The sequence below is a fragment of the Cyprinodon tularosa genome, unplaced genomic scaffold (genome assembly GCF_016077235.1).
Source record: "Cyprinodon tularosa strain WSP-4 unplaced genomic scaffold, ASM1607723v1 ctg241, whole genome shotgun sequence".
NCBI classification, from domain to species: domain Eukaryota; kingdom Metazoa; phylum Chordata; class Actinopteri; order Cyprinodontiformes; family Cyprinodontidae; genus Cyprinodon; species Cyprinodon tularosa.
The window spans coordinates 260,001-280,172 of NW_024038899.1; the positions used below are offsets into that span (position 1 = coordinate 260,001).

At 39.8% G+C, this 20,172-nt stretch overlaps 1 protein-coding gene across 1 annotated transcript in view; it reads left to right on the forward strand.

Annotated features, from left to right (window-relative positions):
• LOC119785166 (MAM domain-containing protein 2-like) overlaps window positions 1-20,172 on the forward strand; it is a 35,822-nt gene that overhangs the window by 13,244 nt on the left and 2,406 nt on the right. The window contains exons 5-13 of the mRNA XM_038287620.1: window positions 2,317-2,454; window positions 5,165-5,442; window positions 7,429-7,522; window positions 8,059-8,205; window positions 11,830-11,949; window positions 12,053-12,195; window positions 13,067-13,163; window positions 17,812-17,970; window positions 18,061-18,314. Of these exons, the coding sequence (XP_038143548.1) occupies window positions 2,317-2,454; window positions 5,165-5,442; window positions 7,429-7,522; window positions 8,059-8,205; window positions 11,830-11,949; window positions 12,053-12,195; window positions 13,067-13,163; window positions 17,812-17,970; window positions 18,061-18,314 (1,430 nt within the window). The remainder of the gene's footprint in view (window positions 1-2,316; window positions 2,455-5,164; window positions 5,443-7,428; window positions 7,523-8,058; window positions 8,206-11,829; window positions 11,950-12,052; window positions 12,196-13,066; window positions 13,164-17,811; window positions 17,971-18,060; window positions 18,315-20,172) is intronic.

A 20,172-nucleotide genomic window follows, 5' to 3' on the forward strand; every position in this document is an offset into this window, starting at 1 on the left:
CTTTATTCTTGTAATGTTGCAACATGATTCTTGCAATTTTATGACTTTATTGTCCTAATATGACGACTTTATTCTCGTAATATTAAGACTTTATTACCCTATTGTTTCAACTTTATTCTCATATTTCTATGACTTTATTCTCATAATATTATGACTTTATTTTCGATTTGAAAAAAAAAAAACTCTAGCCTCTCCCTAATACTCCGTCATACCACGTATCTCTGTCAGCAAAGTACAACTTTATAAACATGATGCTGCAAACAAAATAAAAAAAAGGCTAAAAAGTAGCTGATAACTTTCCTCACTTTTTATTTCATTAATATAAACATTGAAGCTAATGTTAGCTTAGCTCACATAAAGTTCCAAATTTAACATATATTATTTAAGAACATATTTATGTAATACTCTCAGAACACTTTCATTTTCACTGTGTTAAACTAACATGCTTTATGATGACTTAACCAATTTTTTTTTCAGCTCTTAGCTTGAAGATGCTTTGCTAACTTAGCTGCTACTAGCAAGAATACGGTAGAGATGGGTTTTCCTAAAAAGTATTGTAGTCAATATAAGACTGTTTCTCAAATAGTATAAATGCACAGAAAGAGGTTCATACAAGAGTGGGGAAAAATCTACTGGTGTAGAAAAAGCAAGAAAGTTCAGAGAAGGAACATGAACTTATGATTGTGACATATTAAAGGTCTCACAGTCATTCAACTGAACACAAAAACATTCAAAATGGACGTGGAGAGGAGTTTTTGTGCATGTGTTTCGACTAAACCTGCTCATATGAATATTTAATACATGTGTGTATTTTTGGCAACATTCTGACTTCATATAAAACTTCTTCCTCACCAGACTTTAACTAAGAAAATCATTCAAATGAAAAAAAAAAAAAAAAAAAATCTCTTCACTATGCTGCCACTTTTTTGGAAAAACTTTTCAACCACAAAAACTGAAGTCCAGTTATTTAGTTTTTGGAGTTATCACTGAGGATCTTCATCCGTTATGGCCTCCACAACTGTCATTTTAACAGTTTTTCCTTCCACTTAATTTCAAATTAATATAAATACAGCTCTCTTTAACAAACCAGCTTATTTAGAAAGGAGGTTTGATGGGTGTTTTTCACTAATAGTACTTTAGGCCAGGGTTCTGCACCTTATGGCTCCAGAGGAAGAGCTCTTTTGACCCTCGATAATGTAAAGTTTAAAAATATCAAAATATCTACCTATTGATTACAACAACAAATGCAGGTTTCAGCAGATTGTTCTGATGGAATAATTGCATAAAATTTCTTCAATTAATTATATTTAATTTATTTTAAGACGGAGGTCTTCAACAGGGGTCTTCGACCCCTAGGGGGTCCATGGAGGTACTTGTGGCTTTGGTTGATTAGGCCTTTTTTGTTTAATATTCCCCCCTGCATTTTTTTTCCACTACTTGAAATGTCTTTAAATACACGTTAACTTGAATTCAACACACTGTAGTAAACAGATAAATGGAGGCAGAAGATGTCTTTCAGTCCTCAATGCACACATTCAGCGACACACAGGAGCTCTTTCAAGCTGGGCACCGTTTCTTTCACAACACCTGGAATCACAATCAGAAATGCTTTACTAATCCCAGGGTGAAATTACTTTAGTTACATGACTCCATCTGTAATAGAGTGACTATAGGACCAGTTTGATATAACACAATTTCATACATTATATATAATTAGGGGGTCCCCGCTGCATCTCGACATCAGTTTGGGGGCCATTGGCCTGGAAAATGTTGAAGACCCCTGTTTTAAGAAGTGAATAAAATTATCTTATGATTTGATAAATTATTTTATGTTGCTGTGCAGGAGCACAACATGAATTGATTTCAAATGAAACACATTCATCAAAGTCAGGGAGGCGGGACTAGGATGCTGCTCCCATAGAAACCCTGATGACAACTCCTTCCTTTTGTTTTATTCTAAAGTCAAAATTTTGTTTACATCATGTCTGTAATTCTAAGAAGCTGCATTTTGTCCTTCATCTGTTTTTTATTAGCTGTCAATCTTCAAAAACATTGAGTTTAATTTCTTAATATATTATTATATAATGAAAAACCTTTTATATGGTATTATAATTTATTGAGATATATCTATCAACGATGCTTTTATTTACATTATATCCAAGATAAAATCAATAAGACAAAACTAACTCTGGATAAACTACAGTTTTATCTTTACATTATTGCTGCTATCTTTCCATCTTGGCAAATCCAGATGCTTTGTTTTAGTTTTTGCTTATATTGCAGGTTTGTGTTGATTTCTTCTTCTTCTCCCTGCAGAGTGTGATTTTGAGGAGCCTCTTCTGTGTGGCTACAATAACCAGTGGAACGTTAATGTAAACTGGTATGTGGGAGGTGGTGGAGTTCAACTGGTTCACAACAACATGCCGAAAGATCACACATACCACAACAAGACAGGTGAGGGATGTTTCTGCTGATTGTTTTCAACAGGAATCGGTTGTGCAATTTAAAAGTCTGTTAAACAAAAAAATAAAACTTAACCAAATATTAACACATTACTTTCAGACAGAGGAAAACAAACCAGCAGAGAATGGTAGATTTCAAAGCTGCAAACATGCAATTAGAAGCATCTTCACCTTGGATTATAGTAATTTAGGATCTGTGGAAACAATCCCAGCTGACGCAGAGAGCCTGAAAGCTTCTGCTGATGCTTCAATCTGTCAGGTTTCTGTTATAGTATTCAGTCTTGCTTTACTCCTTGCTGTGTTCTTTGTTTTTTACTGTCCTAGTCTGGGTTCTGTTATGTTTTCTTTTGAGTGGTTAGTTTTCTTTTCTCCATGTTTTATAGTCCTAGTAATTTAACATTTTGTTGTTATTTCCAGTCTTCCAGGTTTCTATTTGTTGCTCTCTGCTGCCCTCTTGTGTTCTTCTTCTTCCCTAGCTCTTTCCCTCTTGTTCTGTGCACACCTGCTCCCAGTTTCCTCATTAGCCCCCTCTTTGTCTCTGTCTTCTTTAAAAGCCCTCTCTCTTCAGTTCCCTTTTGCTGGGTCCTTGTCAAACACTGCCAAACTTTGTCAAACTTCCTCCAACTCCGTCTTCCTCATTGTGACAGTGATTCCCCTGATGTCTCCACGGTTTCTGGTTAGCTTTGACTAGTTTTTATGTTTGATTCTTTTGGATTTTTGGACTCCTGATTTAATGCTTGTTTGGACATCGTTTACATTATTGGATTTTTGGATAACCTGCCTTTGTTTTCAGTTTCCCTTTTTAATTAAATCTAAAGAAATTCACCTCTGCCTTCCTGCCTCTGCTTTTGGGTCAACACTCCATAACCAAATTCTGACACAATCCAGAAAACTTTCTGGCTGTTAGAGGTGGGCGGATCGATCTTAGGATCGATACCAACGCTGGCATTGATATTGAACAATATTGGTTTAGCAAGATCGATACTTTTTATTCTCTCCGCAATAACTGCAGCAGATTCACGAGTCTCCCCGCCTGTGTCACAGCATTTTGTTGCTCCCCCCTCGTCACCAGCATGCAGGCTCAGCCTGGCCTGCACACTCAGCTCTCTGTTCACTCGACACACAAACAACCGCGGCGCTGCTCCTCAGATGCTGGAGCAGAAAAAGATGAAGAAGAGGGAACGAGGCACCATTTGGCTATATTTTAATGCCCTAGATTAAACAACGGGAAGATTTATGGTTTGTAAAAAGCCGGTTAAATGCAGTGGAAACACAACAAGTTTATATAAGCACATGGAAAAACCATGAGCAAGAAAACACTGAGCTACAGAGACGGAGAGAGGAGAGAAAATTTCGCTCGTTGCTCCGACAGACCCTCGACCCTGATCGACGTTTATAGAATTAAAGCAACAAGCAAGTTCACACAATAAAAACAAAATTAGATAAGGAAAGATAAGATGAAAGATATTATATAGGAGGTAGATTAGGAAAAAACACTATGAATAGAATATTATTAAAACTATTATTATTCAGTTGTAACAATAGAATAAAAATCACCAAAAGGTCAGCAGTTGCATGATACATAAAGTTTAAATATAAAAAGTATCGGTATCGAAACGTTCATTGGCTTCCTGTTAAATCCAGAATAGAATTTAAAATCCTCCTTCTAACATATAAAGCCTTAAATGGCCAAGCTCCATCTTATATCAGAGATATGATTGTTTCTTATGTTCCTAACAGAGCACTTCGCTCTCAATCTGCAGGTTTACTAGTGGTTCCTAGAATTTCTAAAAGTAGAATGGGAGGCAGATCTTTTAGTTATCAGGCTCCTCTCCTGTGGAACCAACTACCAGTTTTACTCCGTGAGGCAGACACCCTGTCTACTTTTAAGACTAGGCTTAAAACTTTCCTTTTTGATAAAGCTTATTGTTAGAGTGGCTCAGATTATCCTGAGCTATCTCTATAGTTATGCTGCTATAGGCTTAGACTGCTGGAGGACATAGGGACCCCCATTTCTTCATTCTGCTTCATTCTATCTCTATTCTCCCACTCTGCAGAATCTGTCTCATAGTAGCTTTGCCTCATCTGTTAGTGTTTAGCTGTGAAGAAATATCAGGTGTGGTGCTGCCATCATCACCCTTGTTTATAGATGCTAGAGATCGGCCTGTTTTCCAGTGTAGTCCTTTTTTTCTGACCTTGACTGGCTGGATGTGGTCTCTTCATCCTCTGACATGGTAGCCGGCTCGGAGCTTGTCTGCCTGGCTGTGTGTTTCCTGGTCGGGGCCGCCTTTTACAGCTGCTTTTTGTATCTCTGCTTCCGTCTCCTTGAACCCCAGTCGGCCTCGGCAGATGGCCGCTCACACTGAGCCTGGTTCTGCTGGAGGTTTCTTCCTGTTAAAAGGGAGTTTTTCCTCTCCACTGTTGCCACAAGCATGCTTAGTGTGAGGGATTGCATTCGAGTCAATGAGTCGATGCAATCAACTGGTTTTTCTTAGATAGAAAATGTGTTCTGGTGAACTGTAAAGTGCCTTGAAATGACTTGTGTTGTGAATTGGTGCTATAGAAATAAACTGAATTTAATTTAATTGAAATCGGTGAAATGTGGCCCCGTATTTACTTGGTATCATATCGATTAAAAATTCCCTGTATCGCCCACCTCTACTGGCTGTGATGAATCTCTCAGATTTGTGCCTCCTCCTTAGGTCACTTCATGTACGTCGACTCCAGTTATGCAAAGACGTTCAAAGAGGTCGCCAAGCTTGTCTCTCCAATGACGACGGTGCCCATGTCTGGCTGCCTGAGTTTCCAGTACCAGCGCAGTGAGGAAAGAGGAAACCTTTTCACTGTTTATACGCGAGACCGCCTTGGCCAGTACCAGGAGCTGTGGAGGGCGGAGTCCGAGACCCAGGTGGATTTTAGCGGCACTCCAGGAGAGTGGATACCTGTGCAGGTGGACCTGAAGGCACCATATGCAGTGCAGGTCAGGAAACGACACATGTTCAGCATCATATGTTGGCTTTTGCTTTAACAGAACACCGCCTTAGACCCATTATTTGCTTCTAGTTTTATCCATCCATCCATCCATCCATCCATCCATCCATCCATCCATCCATCCATCCATCCATCCATCCATCTTACACTTGTCCAAGATTAGTGCTGGACCACTGGAGCACTCACTAGCTCCAACTCTGGGATCCCAAAGAGGGATATATTGCCCTCCAGGGGTTTTCAGGTCTGCCCTTGTGCTTCCCACAAGTAGGACATCCCAGTAAAACCTCCAAAGGAAACTTTAGAGGAATTATCCCACCTTAACAAAACCCATTGATGCGAAAGAGTAGAGACCCTCCAGTTGGATGACGGGGCTCTGATGGTGCATTCCCACCAAGGAAGTTGACCGCTCTGCATTTCAGATGCATAGAAGGGAGACCTCTGCTTCACCACGGACCGCGTCATCAAATAAGAGGAGCTTGAGCTTCTATCTGCTTCATAGTTTCCACTCAACATCGCTGAACAAGATTTGCTGCTTTTTGCTTCTTTTGCTGGTGAAAGCCTTATAGATGCCTTTACGTCTATAAGTCCACTTGATTCTCTAGAGACAGAACCAGTGTGGGGAATAACACCACTTACTGCAAGACCAGCGTCGGGGTGACGGTCCGATTGGCGGCACTTCCTTGTATCTAGTCAGGCAGAGAGCACCAGTGCTGGGGAGAGGCAGCGGCTCAGCTCGGGGTCTGCACTGGAACTGGGATGACGAATTACTTTTTAAAAGCCAACTAAAAACCTCTTAGGATCAAACCTATTTCATCCTTCAACATTATTTTCTCTATATATCTTCATTTTGATCGTGCAAAGGTGATGTCCACCTTGGTGCCACTTCGAGAACCTAGCTGTCTGTCATAATGGGCTTTAAAGATCTGACCCACATGCAGAGAACCACTCAGAGACCAAGGGTAAAAGTTTAACTGGTTTATTGTTGGTTTGCAAATACTGATGGAGATGAAACTCTGTGGGGAAACAATGCTGGAACTCAGCGGACTGGTGAACCGGAACCGGAAACTCTGAAGGGGAGATCACAGTGATCAGTTCAGGGACAGTGGGAAAATAGACTGAGACTTGAGTATTGCTGCAGAGGCACTCACTTTTGGGCGGCCCTTGGTTTATCCTTGGATCCAGTTTGTGGGGGTTTAATCCAGAGAAGAGGGAACTCGTTGGAGAGCAGACAGGCAGACATACGTTGGACCCAGAGGAGTAAAGGAGCGGACTGTCACTTGGTTTTCCAGGAGTAGACTTGAACAGATCGTTTGGAGGTTTTCCCCTTGCTCAGTGAGACTCAGTAAATCCTTCCAGGGGTAGAAGGTCCAGGCTTATTCAGTAACACAGGAAGTCTTCCTGCCGAAGAACAAAGTCAAAAAAGAAGTTCAGACTCAGAGAAAGAATGCTAAGGTTAGACTCTGCTAATCTCAGTTTGGCTAGAGTACCCAATACTGGCAAACACTCTGGCGTCGAGGTGGTGACAGCCCACTGCTCAAGTACTCCTCTGGTAATGACCCAACGAGCCGCAGGTGTGCAGGGAGGCCCAACGAGGACAGAGCACCGCCTGGTGGTGGAGAGAGGAAAACACAAAAAAACTAAGCAACTAAAACTAAGCAAATCACAGCTGTCCAGTTATTTCTTCCAATTTATATCACATCCCGTACTAAACCAATAGCTAATCTTAGATGCAGTAACCCCCTTTTAACCTGAGGAGGGTGCCAGACAGGTTGTTTTAGACACTACAGCAGGATTGCAACAAATCTTTAGTAAACTGTCAGAATAATGCCAAAACTATGAGAGATCTATTTATACAGTTTATAAACAGAGACTAAAATTTAAGACATTAAATCTGCAATGTAATCCCAGCATATACACTGGAAAATACATGCAGCTCTTTTATAATGGTTTTCTGTATTTCTTTATAAACCCTCAGATGGTTTTTGAAGTGGGCTTCAATAGCCCAAGAGGTGGACACGTTGCCGTTGATGACATTTCCTTCTCTCCAGAGTTTTGCAACAGAGACACAGGTGAGCTGTGGACTTCTATCCTCATAACTAAAGTGTCAGAGTTTTTATTTCTACCCTAATGAGCCACGCAGCACAACATATTCTCATTATCAGTGCGTATGAAATCGTACGAATAGTTATGCACACTATTTCGTATGTTTTGGACATTTTTCCTCAAAAAACCACATCAGTGCGCATGCGCTGGCAGACAGAAAAAAAAAGCAGATCCGCGGACGGACGTAAAATTGGGAAAAACAGTGCAATCAGCACTTATTCATGTCTCTAACTACGTTGCTTGCTGTTTTATACTTTAGGGTTATGGTTAGGGTCAGGGTTAGGGCTAATTGTGATTTATATTCTAGATTCGTGAATGGTGCGCGTACGACAAAAGAAACGTCCAAAACGTACGAAATTACGGTCCATAACTTTTCGTACGATTTCATACGCACTCATAATGATAATAGGTTGCGCAGCAGGCTTATGAAAATCTAGAAAAGCCGAAAGTGCCACAGGAATCATTTCTCAAAGAGTTCTAATCTATGGCCTTACTTCGACAGAGCCAACCTTCGACCCCTCCATCGCCAACTGTGATTTTGAATCTGGTCTCTGCCTCTACACCCAGGACCGGGCGTTCGGCTCGTCATGGCGGAGAGTGTCGGTGAAACCTAACATATTCAGGAATGGAGACCACACCACAGGAGCAGGTGGGAGAAACAAAGAACCAACAAGATGGGAGAAACACACAACCAACAACATGGGGGAAAAAATACAACTGAAAAAGGAGTCCAATACATTCTTTGCAGATCCATGATTTTATATAGGCTACCATAAAAATTACTTTAAATCTCATTATTTATTACTTTGAGAATCAAAATTATGGTTTTGTATCATCATTATGATTATATCTCATAATTACTGAGTCAAACCTATGACTTTAATCTCATAATTATATTGTGCCTTTTTTTTACTTGAAGTGACAGAAGTTACCGTAACTTCCATAGGTTTTACATACCTAGCTGACATGAATATAAATTTATCTGAATTTTAATAACAAAAGGAATTCAGATAAAATTGGGATAAAAAATGACTAACTTTAGCTTACATTATGAACTCATATACCATGATTCTTTAAAAATAATTTCAACAAAAGTATCATTCTGTTATTTTTAATGAAAATCCAATTAAACAAGTGTAAATTTCTTCATGATTTTACCTTTAATTACCTTTAATTTAATATCAGCCTAAATGTTTATTGTAAAATTTTACTTAGCCGCATCTCGAACCATTTAATACCTAATTAAACGGGTTAGCTTAGGTGGCTACTCTGAATTCATCAAACATTTTTCTTCACAGGCTTCCACTATAAAAAAATTCCTGGTGTTTAGTGTGTATTATAATGGGTAGAGACTACCCCATTAGCCTATTTGTGATTTAGATCTAATCTAAATTTTAGAATTGGTGGGATGTCTGAGAGTTTCCCCAATGACTTTATTGCTAGCAATAAACCATTTCTTTCTAATCAAGTTTTCCTAATTTTGAGATTTGAGAAATAAAATACTTTATTTGCCAGTAACTCTAGAAAAGATGTCAAAGTTCATGGCTTTTTCTGTTTTTTGGGACATAGCAAAGAGACTTCCAGTGGTATCCAAGGTTGGCCTATTGGGAAAATCTTCTTCTCTAGTCTTTATATATATTCCAAGCTGCAGATAAAAATAACATAGATGTCACACAGGAGATGTAGTATCACAATTGCTGACAGCAACCTAACCAAATTGGTTAAATAATGCTTTTAGCAGACAAAAGCCAATAGATGATGATTAAAGATTTGACATACAGTGTCTATGTGATGTGTTAATAGAAGTTCACTTAATCATGTATGGTGAAGCCAAGATAATTGGAGGTACTGATCTGTTTATTAGAACAGAATGGTAATCTGATAAAGGAAGACTTTGATGTGTGTGTGAGACTAAAGCTTTAGCTTTGTAAATGTTGAGTTGGAGATGGTTATCCAAACACCACAGGAAAAAATCTGATTCAAATTGCTAAACTGTGATGGGAATATTGTCTCTCAGTAACCCTGCTATCACTGTGTCATTGCATATTTGTAGTATTTGATGGCGAATGGTGAACTCTGGCAGACATTTCTGTAGAGAGAATACAAAAGGGACTGAGTACACAACCCTGAGGGGCCCCAGTGTTGGTAATGATGGTTGATGATATTGTTGTATGTATTTTTATTCTCTGAAGCCTATTTCTGAGGAATTTTAAACCCAGTGTTTAATGATGACATTTAGAGGCTGTAGTTTCTTAATGAGGTGATAGTGGTTGGATTGTATTAAATGGTCGACAAACATAAACAACTCAAAGTTGTTAAGTGTCTGAAGATAGTCGAGGAGGGAGTGGAGAAAGGAGGCTAATGCATCCTTTGATCTTTTTGGTTCGTTTACAAACCTGGACGAGTTTAGTAGGGGGCTAACATGTACTAAGATGAAGTATGATTCATTTCCCAGGCATTCCCAGGCATGTTTCCTGGACGGGGCCGCCTATTACAGCTGCTTTTGTGTCTCTGCTTCCGTCTTCTTGAACTCAGTCGGCCTCGGCAGATGGCCGCTCACACTGAGCCTGGTTCTGCTGGAGGTTTCTTCCTGTTAAAGGGAGTTTTTCCTCTCCACTGTCGCTACAAGCATGCTTAGTGTGAGGGATTGTATTGAGTCAATGAGTCGATGCAATCAACTGGTTTTCCTTAGATGGAGAACTTTGTATCAATTTGACTTTATGATCTGGTTGAACTGTGAAGTGCCTTGAGATGACATGTGTTGTGAATTTGGCGCTATATAAATAAACTGAATTGAAACTGAATTGAATTGAATTTCATAACTATAGTGCAACAAGGTGAATGTGGTTGGGGTCTTTAGGATAGTAGTTTTTGGGAAAACAGCGTGAAAAGATCAGGGGTGAGTATTGGCATGAGTGTTGAGATACGATACGTGTCACAATACTTGGGTCACGATACAATATTGTACCAATATTGTAATATCACTATCAGCTTCATTACGCGGTGTTTTAATAGCGTTTGACCAATGGGCCTTGGCAGTTTCTCTCCTGGTCAGCTCCTACCAGGCTCGCACTGGGAACGATTTTAGGCTCTGGCATTTTTCCATGTACACCAGCCCACTTAGGGTCCCATTTTATCTATAGACGGCCATCCTAAACTGGCAGATTGAGAAAAATCCCAACCTGGCAACAATGCACCAAAGACGGAAAACGCTAACCTTTAGATGCAAAGCCCCATCATGCACCGCAACAAGTTTTTGCAAAATATTTTAACATAAATTCGCCAAATATAAGAGGATCATCGTAGTTTGGTTTAAAGAAAGCATTTTTGATTTATTATAATTTAGTTTGTTGCAAGGATTTTAAAGTTTGAAGAAATAGAAAATTACACCATATGCCAACCGTCACACAGATGTGCATGACAAGGAAGGGTTATATATACTGCTTGCATCATCTAGGTAGTTAACATTGTATTACTTCTTGAGTTCCTTGAGGTATTTACTGTCACAGGTAGGAGCTTCAGCTGGAGAGTAGAAGTTGGGGCATGTGATTTAAGGAGGGCCGGCCCTCCTTCGCTGAAATTAGGACCGGTCCACCGTGCAAACGCCCGGTATCACAGATTACTAGTCCAAGTCTGGCTCCTACTATCCTCCTGTCTAAGGAAGGGATGGTAAGACTTGTGAAGGTTGGAGGTTTCTAAATACTTAAAAGAGTGTTATGATAGTGAATAAACTGTTCAGGGTGTTTGCAAGATACAGAAGGTCACGCTTCGATGGTAATGGTTTTTTTTCTTAACTCTAAGTCATTGTGCTCTGTGGAAGGTTTGCTTTGTGTTTATATTGCTTAATTCTTGCTCCAACTTCTTTCAATTGGATATTAGCTCTGATAATACCATTGTTTATTTTCTTTTGGAGTATTTTTGTGTGTTTTATTATTTTCATCTCAGATTTTTTCATATAAAAGTAGTGCAATTAAAATTGATAGGAAAGATGTGAGTACAATAGTTACAGCGCCATCTGCCAGCAAGAGCTGGTTACACTATACAGTATGTGCTGGGATTAGGTCTATATGGAAGATTCCAGCCTTTTTTATTCTCCATCCTATACCACTGGGGCAACAGGGGCATTGGATGTAGGGTAACTCTTCACCGAATGGTAATCAAAGGGCTTTTACAATCTTTAATTCTAAAAATAACATTTAACTGTTTTTAAACTCCTCAGCATTCAGTAGCTGAAGAAAAACACAGGAAAATAAAACCTATTTTCCTCTTCCAGGATCCTTCCTGTTGGCTCATTCCCAGCTGGGCCCGCGGTCCGGCTATGTTAGCCGTGTGATCAGTCCAACTCTACCAGGGAACACCAAGTTCTGCCTGAGGTTTTACTTCTTACTGAAAGGTGGTCCAACTCTTCATCAGGAAATATCTCAGATAATGGTCTCTCTTTCTCATATTTGTATAAATCTTTGGAAGAGACTGAGTGTCATAAATAACTCTGACAGGTTTCAACCAGACGGAGCAGGCATTGGCGGTTTATCTGCTGCAGCAGGGTGGCAAGCAGGAGAAGATCTGGACTCAGGCAGAGAAGTCGAGGGGAATCTGGATTTTAGCGGATGTAACCTTCCAGACGTCACAGCCTGCTAAGGTCAGAAGGGGACAATAACATTTTAGAGACTCAGGTGTGGGAAAAAAAGACAAAATTATGGAGGGAGAAGGAAAAAAAGACAGAAAAATAATTGCCCTGGTACTTAGGCAGAGGAGGGGTGTGACTTATGACTTATATGTTTTAGAAAACAACATATTGTAGAAAGTAAGGAGAGGAAAACACATAATAATGGGAGAAATTAACATGTAGTAAAGAAAAAGGGTGAGAACATTTCAATAATGTTAAACTTTTGATCAAAAGTACACAGAAAAAGATAAAAAAAACTCCATCCATCCATCCATCCATCCATCCGTCCGTCCGTCCGTCCGTCCATCTATCCATCCATCCATCCATCTTTCCGTCTTTCCAGTCCTCCATCCATCCGTCCGTCCATCCATCCATCCATCCATCCATCCATCCATCCATCCATCCATCCATCCATCCATCCATCCATCCATCCATCCATCCATCCATCCATCCATCCATCCATCCATCCAGCTTAATTCATTTATCGTCATCAAGTATTATTATTTTAGTATTTTCACACTTACAAAAAAGGGCTGCATCTAGAAACTATGTTGCTAATCGATTAATCTGTTGAATCTTTAATCAATTAGTAATCAGTTGGTAGAAGGTTCCTTAAATATTTTACACAGAATTTAAACCAGGTTAAGCTACAACTGTGCCCTTAGAATAATCCTGCTCTATCCAGTGAATTAATGTGCTCTGGATAGACGATATTAATGGACAAAAAATATTTTTCATCTTGAATGCAAAATGTTTACTTATATTTTCTTTTTCTTTTTTTACAATTGAACTGCTCTGAGTGTAAAACAAAAGAAGATGCTGCTCACTTCCTGTTTCTCTTCAGATGGCCTTTGTCATCACCTGCAGGAGTTTCTGGGACTGCGGCTCTGTGGCTCTGGACGACATCAGTCTGAACCTCGGCGACTGTGAGCTGACGGCAGGTAACAGTTTCCGGCTTTAATATTAGGACTATTGAATATATTTTCAGCAGGATTAAATAAATGCATTGCTTATTTATCACTTATATATTGTATCACTAATAAAATGCAAAACAATGAAAATACCTACCATTTTCCCTCAGAATCAACCCCAAATATAATGAAAAACATTTAGGTCCTAAGACTGAGCCTTGAGGTACTCCATACTTGTAGGGAAGTCATATTTAAATGTCAAATCATTTTAGCTTAAACATGTATATATATATATATGTACTCTTTATCAGACTATATTGTCCCAAAAGTTAGAAAATTTCTATATAAAAAACAAAATCCTGTCGTAAAATCTTTTTTTTTTTTTTTTTTTTTTTTGTTATCTTATGCAGGTCAGTTAGTTATACATCAGCTTGTACACCTCAATTTGGCCAATAATATATCACCGGTCATTTTTCAATCAAATTTCTCCGGTCATAGCATCTTGATTCATATGTCGCAGCTAATATATATCCAGACATTTGAATTGAGAAAGGTTTTAAAATTTCAGTTCTTGTGGAATCTTTCCAACTTTTTGCGTTCGATTCAAATGTGTAGCTTAAAGTTAAATAAATAAATAACCTGCGACACAGGCGATGGGATTATATTATACGGACGGCACTTGGCTGAGATAATTAATCAGTGCCTAACTCAAAATGAGTTCCTGAGGGAATTTGTTCCTTGTAACGCACCTTGTGCAGGGAAAGCCTTTTATAGTAGCAGCCATTCAAAATGGCCCTTCCCAGTCAAACGCCAGCCAGATGGAAGCCTACTTCCCTGCAACTCCCAGCAAAATCCCCTTCAACTTCCAGCCACTGGATCGAACTCCTCTCTCACCTGGCGTGCATATTGTTTTACTCTGACTCCACCCTTTCACTGAATTACAGGGTCTGACCAGGAGATGACGCTTCTCTTTAGATCTTAATGTCCACAAATCATGACAGAAAGAATATTTTAGTACAAAGAAAGATGTTTAAAAAGGAATTCATCAAGGAAATTTTGAATGGCTACTACTGTATATCCTTTCCTCCTCTTACTTTACATCTTAACAAACACTCACCTTTATTCCTACGTGCCATGAATAGAATAACAATCACCAAGACGTAGATCTGTCAAATTAATGAATCATTTTAACTGGACCTTTATTCGTTTTTTTTTTTATTTTAATTCAACTGGAATCTGTTTCTTATGATGAACCCCACTGATGAAACGAAGGAGCATGAAATCTGATCGTTGCTCTATCCACAAAAGTAAAACATCATTAAATTCACATCTGGTTTAGAAGAGCTGAGGTTCAGTAAACGACTCAGATTATATAAACTCTGTCAGGATGTCTTCCTGCTGCTTTTTCTTCCAGTTCAGGCAATCAGCCTAGCACCGCACCACAGAATCAGTCAAACAGGCAGAATCAGGTAAATAGAGCTTAAAAAATATCTTATTGTCATGATTTTACTAAAGTTCAGAGCCAAATGCAGAAGACCAAAAACAGAGACAAAGGGAAAAGGTGTAACAGGTTTTATTGAAGAGATAATGCAGAGAAAAGCATTGCTCTGAACACTGCTCAACTGGAACTGTAAAGTGAGGGGAAGACACAGCGATAAGTTCAGGTTCAGTGGGAAATTTGATTCGTAAACTTGGAGAAGAGGATTTGGTTGCTGACTCACGTTTCCAGAGAAGTTGTTGAATCTTTGACACCAGTCTGTATGCTGTAGTTCCAGTGTTTGTCTGATTCGGTGGAGGGCGGAATAGGGTTTACCCAGAATGCGGTTGTTTGACTGCCACTCAGATTTCCTGCGGTACTTGAACGGGTTGTAATGGAGATGAATCCCTTTCTCAGTGTGAAGCTCAAACAATCTCTGGGGGAAAGTGGATCCAAACCTCCTGTTTGAACCCCAGCTCAGTTTGAAGCTCAGTTGATCCTTCCAGGGAGGGAAGGTCCGAAAAATCCAGTTTGCAGGATGACTTCCCAAAACTGGCAAACACACTGGCGTCGAGGTAGTGGCAGTCAGCAGCTTAAGAACACTCCGTTTATGAGAAAACCATCAGCAGGTGTGTGAGGAGGCGGACCAGAACCAGGCGCCTCCTGGTGGAGGAAGGGAGACAAACACAGACACACAGACAGGAGTCCTGACACTTATATGATATCAGCATCTGAAGCTTCAAACACTTGATATGTGTAAATGGATTTATATATTACAGTTCAGAGATTTGATATTTAGAAACTTGGTGATAATTTATAGTAAGTTCACACAAAGTTAGATTTCCAAACAATTAAATTTCATCGAGGTTCAGACCATTTCATCCAGACAGAACTTCGGTTTTCCAGTTTAATTATAATGCAAACTTTTATGATTCTTCTTTTTGAAAGAATTGGAAGTGAGAATCTAATCTAATATAAAAAAAAATTATTTGTTCAAATCAAAATGATGCCTAGCTCTACTTGCAGGATATTTCCACTGATAACCAGTATCTGCTTTAATAATAACAGTATCCTGGTGCTGGGTCTAAACCCTATAGTTCTGGATTATTGAAAATTGGAACATGGGAGGAGATCGTTAAAGTGCCATAATTGAAATGGTCAAAAATTGATCTTTGACCCAAAATGGCTGACTTCCTGTATGTTTTAGGGCACACCTCCACGAGATCTCCCCGCAACATAACCCCCTTTAGAACAAAAGGCCGGAGGGGGTCTGGTTCGGGAACCAGCTGATCTTGTATCTGCTTTTTGTGGATGACGTAGCTCTCCTGACTCCCCACTGCTACAGCATGAACTGTTCCCAGCCAAGTTTCAGGTGGCCGGGATGAGAATCATCCCCTCCAAGTCAGAGGCTGCGGTTCTAGACAGGAAAAAGTTGACTTGTCCTTTTAAGGTTGGAGGAGACTTCCTGTCTAAGGGGAGGAGTTAGAGTATCTTGGGGTCCTGTCAGAGATCGATCTGGATTCAGCAAGTTATCTCTATGTCATATATTGAAGGAGGTGAGGCCAATCTGCACAGTGAATTAACCTGTGCAGATTGGACTTGTCTGCTTCAGTGGCTGGAGAGATCAAATATATGACATAGAGATAACTTGCTGACTCCAGATCCCCCATCTCTGGCTCCTTTTCACGGTTGATGGGAGAACAGAGGGCGGGATCGATAGAAAGATCGGTGTGGCTGCAGCTAAAATGCAGATGATGTACTGATCAGTCATGCTGAACAGGCAGCTGAGCGAAAAGACAAAGCTCTTGATATACCGGTCAGTCTAGGTTCCTTCCCTCCCCTATGGTTATGAAATCTTCTTGACTGAAAGAACAATATCCTCGATAAAAACAGCTGAAATTAGCTTTTTTTTAAAGGATGGTTGGGCCCTCCCTTAGAGAAAGGGTATGTCAACTAGCATGAGTACGAGTGTATCTAATACTTATATTGATGAACTAAATTTTGGGTTTGAATGAAACTTGAGACCAAAATTATGAAAATAACATGAGTGAAAAATAATGAATGAATGAATAGAACTTTATTGATCTCACAATGGAGAAATGATCTTGTGAAATTGGCTCTTATAAACAAACACAAGGTGCACATAGGAGGAAAAGGTACATGAAATATATACAGTGCATCCAGATATATAGCCTCGTGAGAAGAATCCTGATCTCGGGAGCTTTCAAGGTTTCACTCGCAGATCAGTCTGGAGACTCTCCGTTAAAGACAATTTGGAGCCGTTCACCAAACGAACGTCCAATCAGCGTTGGCTTTGAGGCGGATTGAGGTGTGACGCAACGAGAAGCGCGACAGTTCAGTCTAAAGAACATGGCGGCTTCAGCCGCTGAAACTAGCGTTAGCGTGGCTATCGAGCAAGTTTTATCGGAATTACAGAGTATTTCTTCGCTGAAAGAAGAGCAAAACACTGCTCTGGAGGCTTTTCTCAGAGGAAAAGATGTTTTTGCTCTTCTCCCGACTGGTTTGGGCAAGAGTAGCCTGGCTTGTGGTTGTGTTTTCATCGTCGCTCTCTTAGTACGTCATATGCTTCGTTGATCTGATTGGTTTATTTGGCCCGTCTATCACCAACTCAGGCCAATCAGCTAACCAGTATTTTCGCCCCTTCCCAAAATTACTTCAACGGAAGGTTTCCAGATGGATATGCGGAGCAAATCCATCTGGCGGAGTCAGGTTACCAGATATATACAATGGATGGTCAAAAATAAAGAAGGAGAGATGTAAGGTGACTTATATCTTATGTACAGTAAAGTGGTGGCAGGTAAAGGGGGGTTTCTGGTTTGTTAAATAGTTATTGAAATGTTATTACACCAGGTTATAGTGCTCCTTTGTACAGACGGGATGTATAAATCTGTTACTGAAGGAGCTGCTCAGCTCCTCTACAGTCTGGTGCAGGAGGTAGAAGGTGATGTACTTGATGGATGTAAGGTTGGACAACACCCTCATCTCAGTCACTTCCTCCACCGAGTCCAGAGTGCAGCCCAGGATAGAAGTGGCCTTCCTCACCAGCGTGTTCAGTCTCTTTCTCTATAGTCTTTATTGCCTAAAGATTTTGGTTCTCTACTGTAACATCTATGTCAACTTTGATTTAACTTCTCCAACAGGTCCAACCCTAAAAAAAATGTCACATTATTTTTGATTCAGGTTTCCCATCCTCCAGCCTCCTTGGACACTGTGACTTTGAGGCCGGACTCTGCGGATACACTCAGGATAAAGTCAGCGATTCAGCTGACTGGCATCAGAGGAGAGGATCCACCCCAACTTCATACACGGGACCTAGAGGGGACCACACCATGGGTCTCGGTGAGGACACCTCCCCCGTCAAAATCTCCTCTTATCGCATTTCCTGTTGCAAAAAGTATCCTCATACATCCTCCTCCCTACTTTCAACAGGGTACTACATGTACATTGAGGCGTCGCCCATGCTGCCGGGCCAAAACGCTCGGCTGGTCTCCCAACCTGTAAGGGGAAACAGGGGACCTCAGTGTCTCCAGTTCTTCTACCACATGTACGGCACAGGAACGGGCAAGCTAAGGGTGCTTGCCGTTAAGGATGGGGAGGAAGAGTTGCTGTGGCAACGGAGCGGCGAGCAGAGCATCGCCTGGCTGAGAGCTCAGGTGGAGTACCAGAGCCAAAGTCGACATCAGGTGAGAGGAATATAAAACCGTCCATTGCTCTTTTTTTCCTTACTAGTACAAACTTACCAACTAGTAAAGAGAATTCTTCATATTTAATTTAATTCTTCATATTTAATCAGAATCAAACATACTTTAATAATCCCAGAGGGAAAATACTTTTGCTACATGCTCCAGATATACAAAAATTATATATATATATATATATATATATATATATATATATATATATATATATATATATATATATATATATATATATATATATATATATTTATTTACATAAATGTTTCTGAAATTTATGTAAATAAACCTGCTGCAAAAAAGCTTAGGTTTAGGCTGCTCAGTGCGTAACACAGCAAGAAAAATGTTCCGGGTTCGATTCCCGGCCGGGGGTCTTTCTGCATGGAGTTTGAATGTTCTCCCTTAGCATGACTGGGTTCTCTCTGGGTACTCCAGCTTCCTCCCACAGTCTAAAAACATGACTGTTAGGTTAATTGGCTTCTCTAAATTCTCCTTTAGAGGTGTGTGTGTGAATTGTTGTTTGTCCTGTTTGTCTCTGTGTGTAGACAGCTGGAGGTAGAAACTAGCACCCGTCATGACTCTGCTTGGGATAAGCGTGTCAGAAAATGGATGGATGGGCAAAAAAGCTTAGATTTATATCTATGTTCGTGGGAGTGGCGGCGTAGGGGAGCTTGGAATCCTCAGATTATGAGTTTGAAACCCACTTCCACAGACTGCATCTGAGCAAGACCCTTAACCCCCTATTCCTCCCCGGGCGCCCCACGATGGCAGCCCACTGCTCCCCATGCGGATGGACTAAATGAGTTCTCAGGTTGAATTAATGTAAAAAATAAAAAAAAAATGCTCACGTTTGTCGCACAGTCGCCTTATTCTATTATAATAGATACGTTTAAAAAATAATCCTCTATGGAGACCTTTATCCCTCTTATTTTGAAGGGGACATACTGCTTTGCTTTAAGGTCACTTTTTCAATCAACACTAAAGAAAAAAATGGGATAAAAAGAAAACAGAAAAAAAACTTCAGTGACATTAACCCAGATAAGAAGATAATCTGTAATCTTACTCCTGTTTATCCATCACCACATATCCTGTAAACATACTTCATGAGCACAAAGTCAGGCCAAACATTCGCCCTAAATGGCTTTGTTTTTCATCCAGAGGATTAAAACTGCCAAGCAGTAGTAAAGAAAAAAAAGGGACAAATAAGGAGAAAACTTTTGACTTAATGTGTTTAGCAAGCAAATTCTGAACTGAAACAAGAACATATGTTTGGTTTATTGATTGTGACAAACTGTTCTTGTTGAGTTTAATGGGTCCAAAAACAAAACTATTAGTACCAGAAACCTCCACATCACATAAAATCTGGTATTTTTCCAAATGTGGACCTTGTTATCATGAACATGGTCTCATCCAAAGGGAATGAATGTTAGTAGAACTAAACTTTTTTTTTGCAATGTTGTGTAGAAAAGTCCGAAATTACGGAAGAGGATTAGGGCCACTGAAAAAAAAAAAAAGTTAACTGATTTAAAAAAAAAAATTTCAGTTTAGTATGGGAAAAAAGTCAGAATTCTGACTTTAATCTCAGGATTCTGACTTTTTTCTAAGAATTCTGACTTTTTTCTCAGAATTCTGACTTTTTTTCTCAGAATTCTGACTTTTTTTATTGTCAGAATTCAGTCAGAATTCTGAGAAAATAGTCAGAATTCTGAGTCAGAAGTTTATTGATTTAGCTTCTGTTAAAACAACATAACTAGCTTGGCTGCAAGCTAAGTTTTTCAGAGTTTGAGCGCTCACAAACACACATATTATTAATCTGACTTGCCAGATTATACGGATCATATTTAAT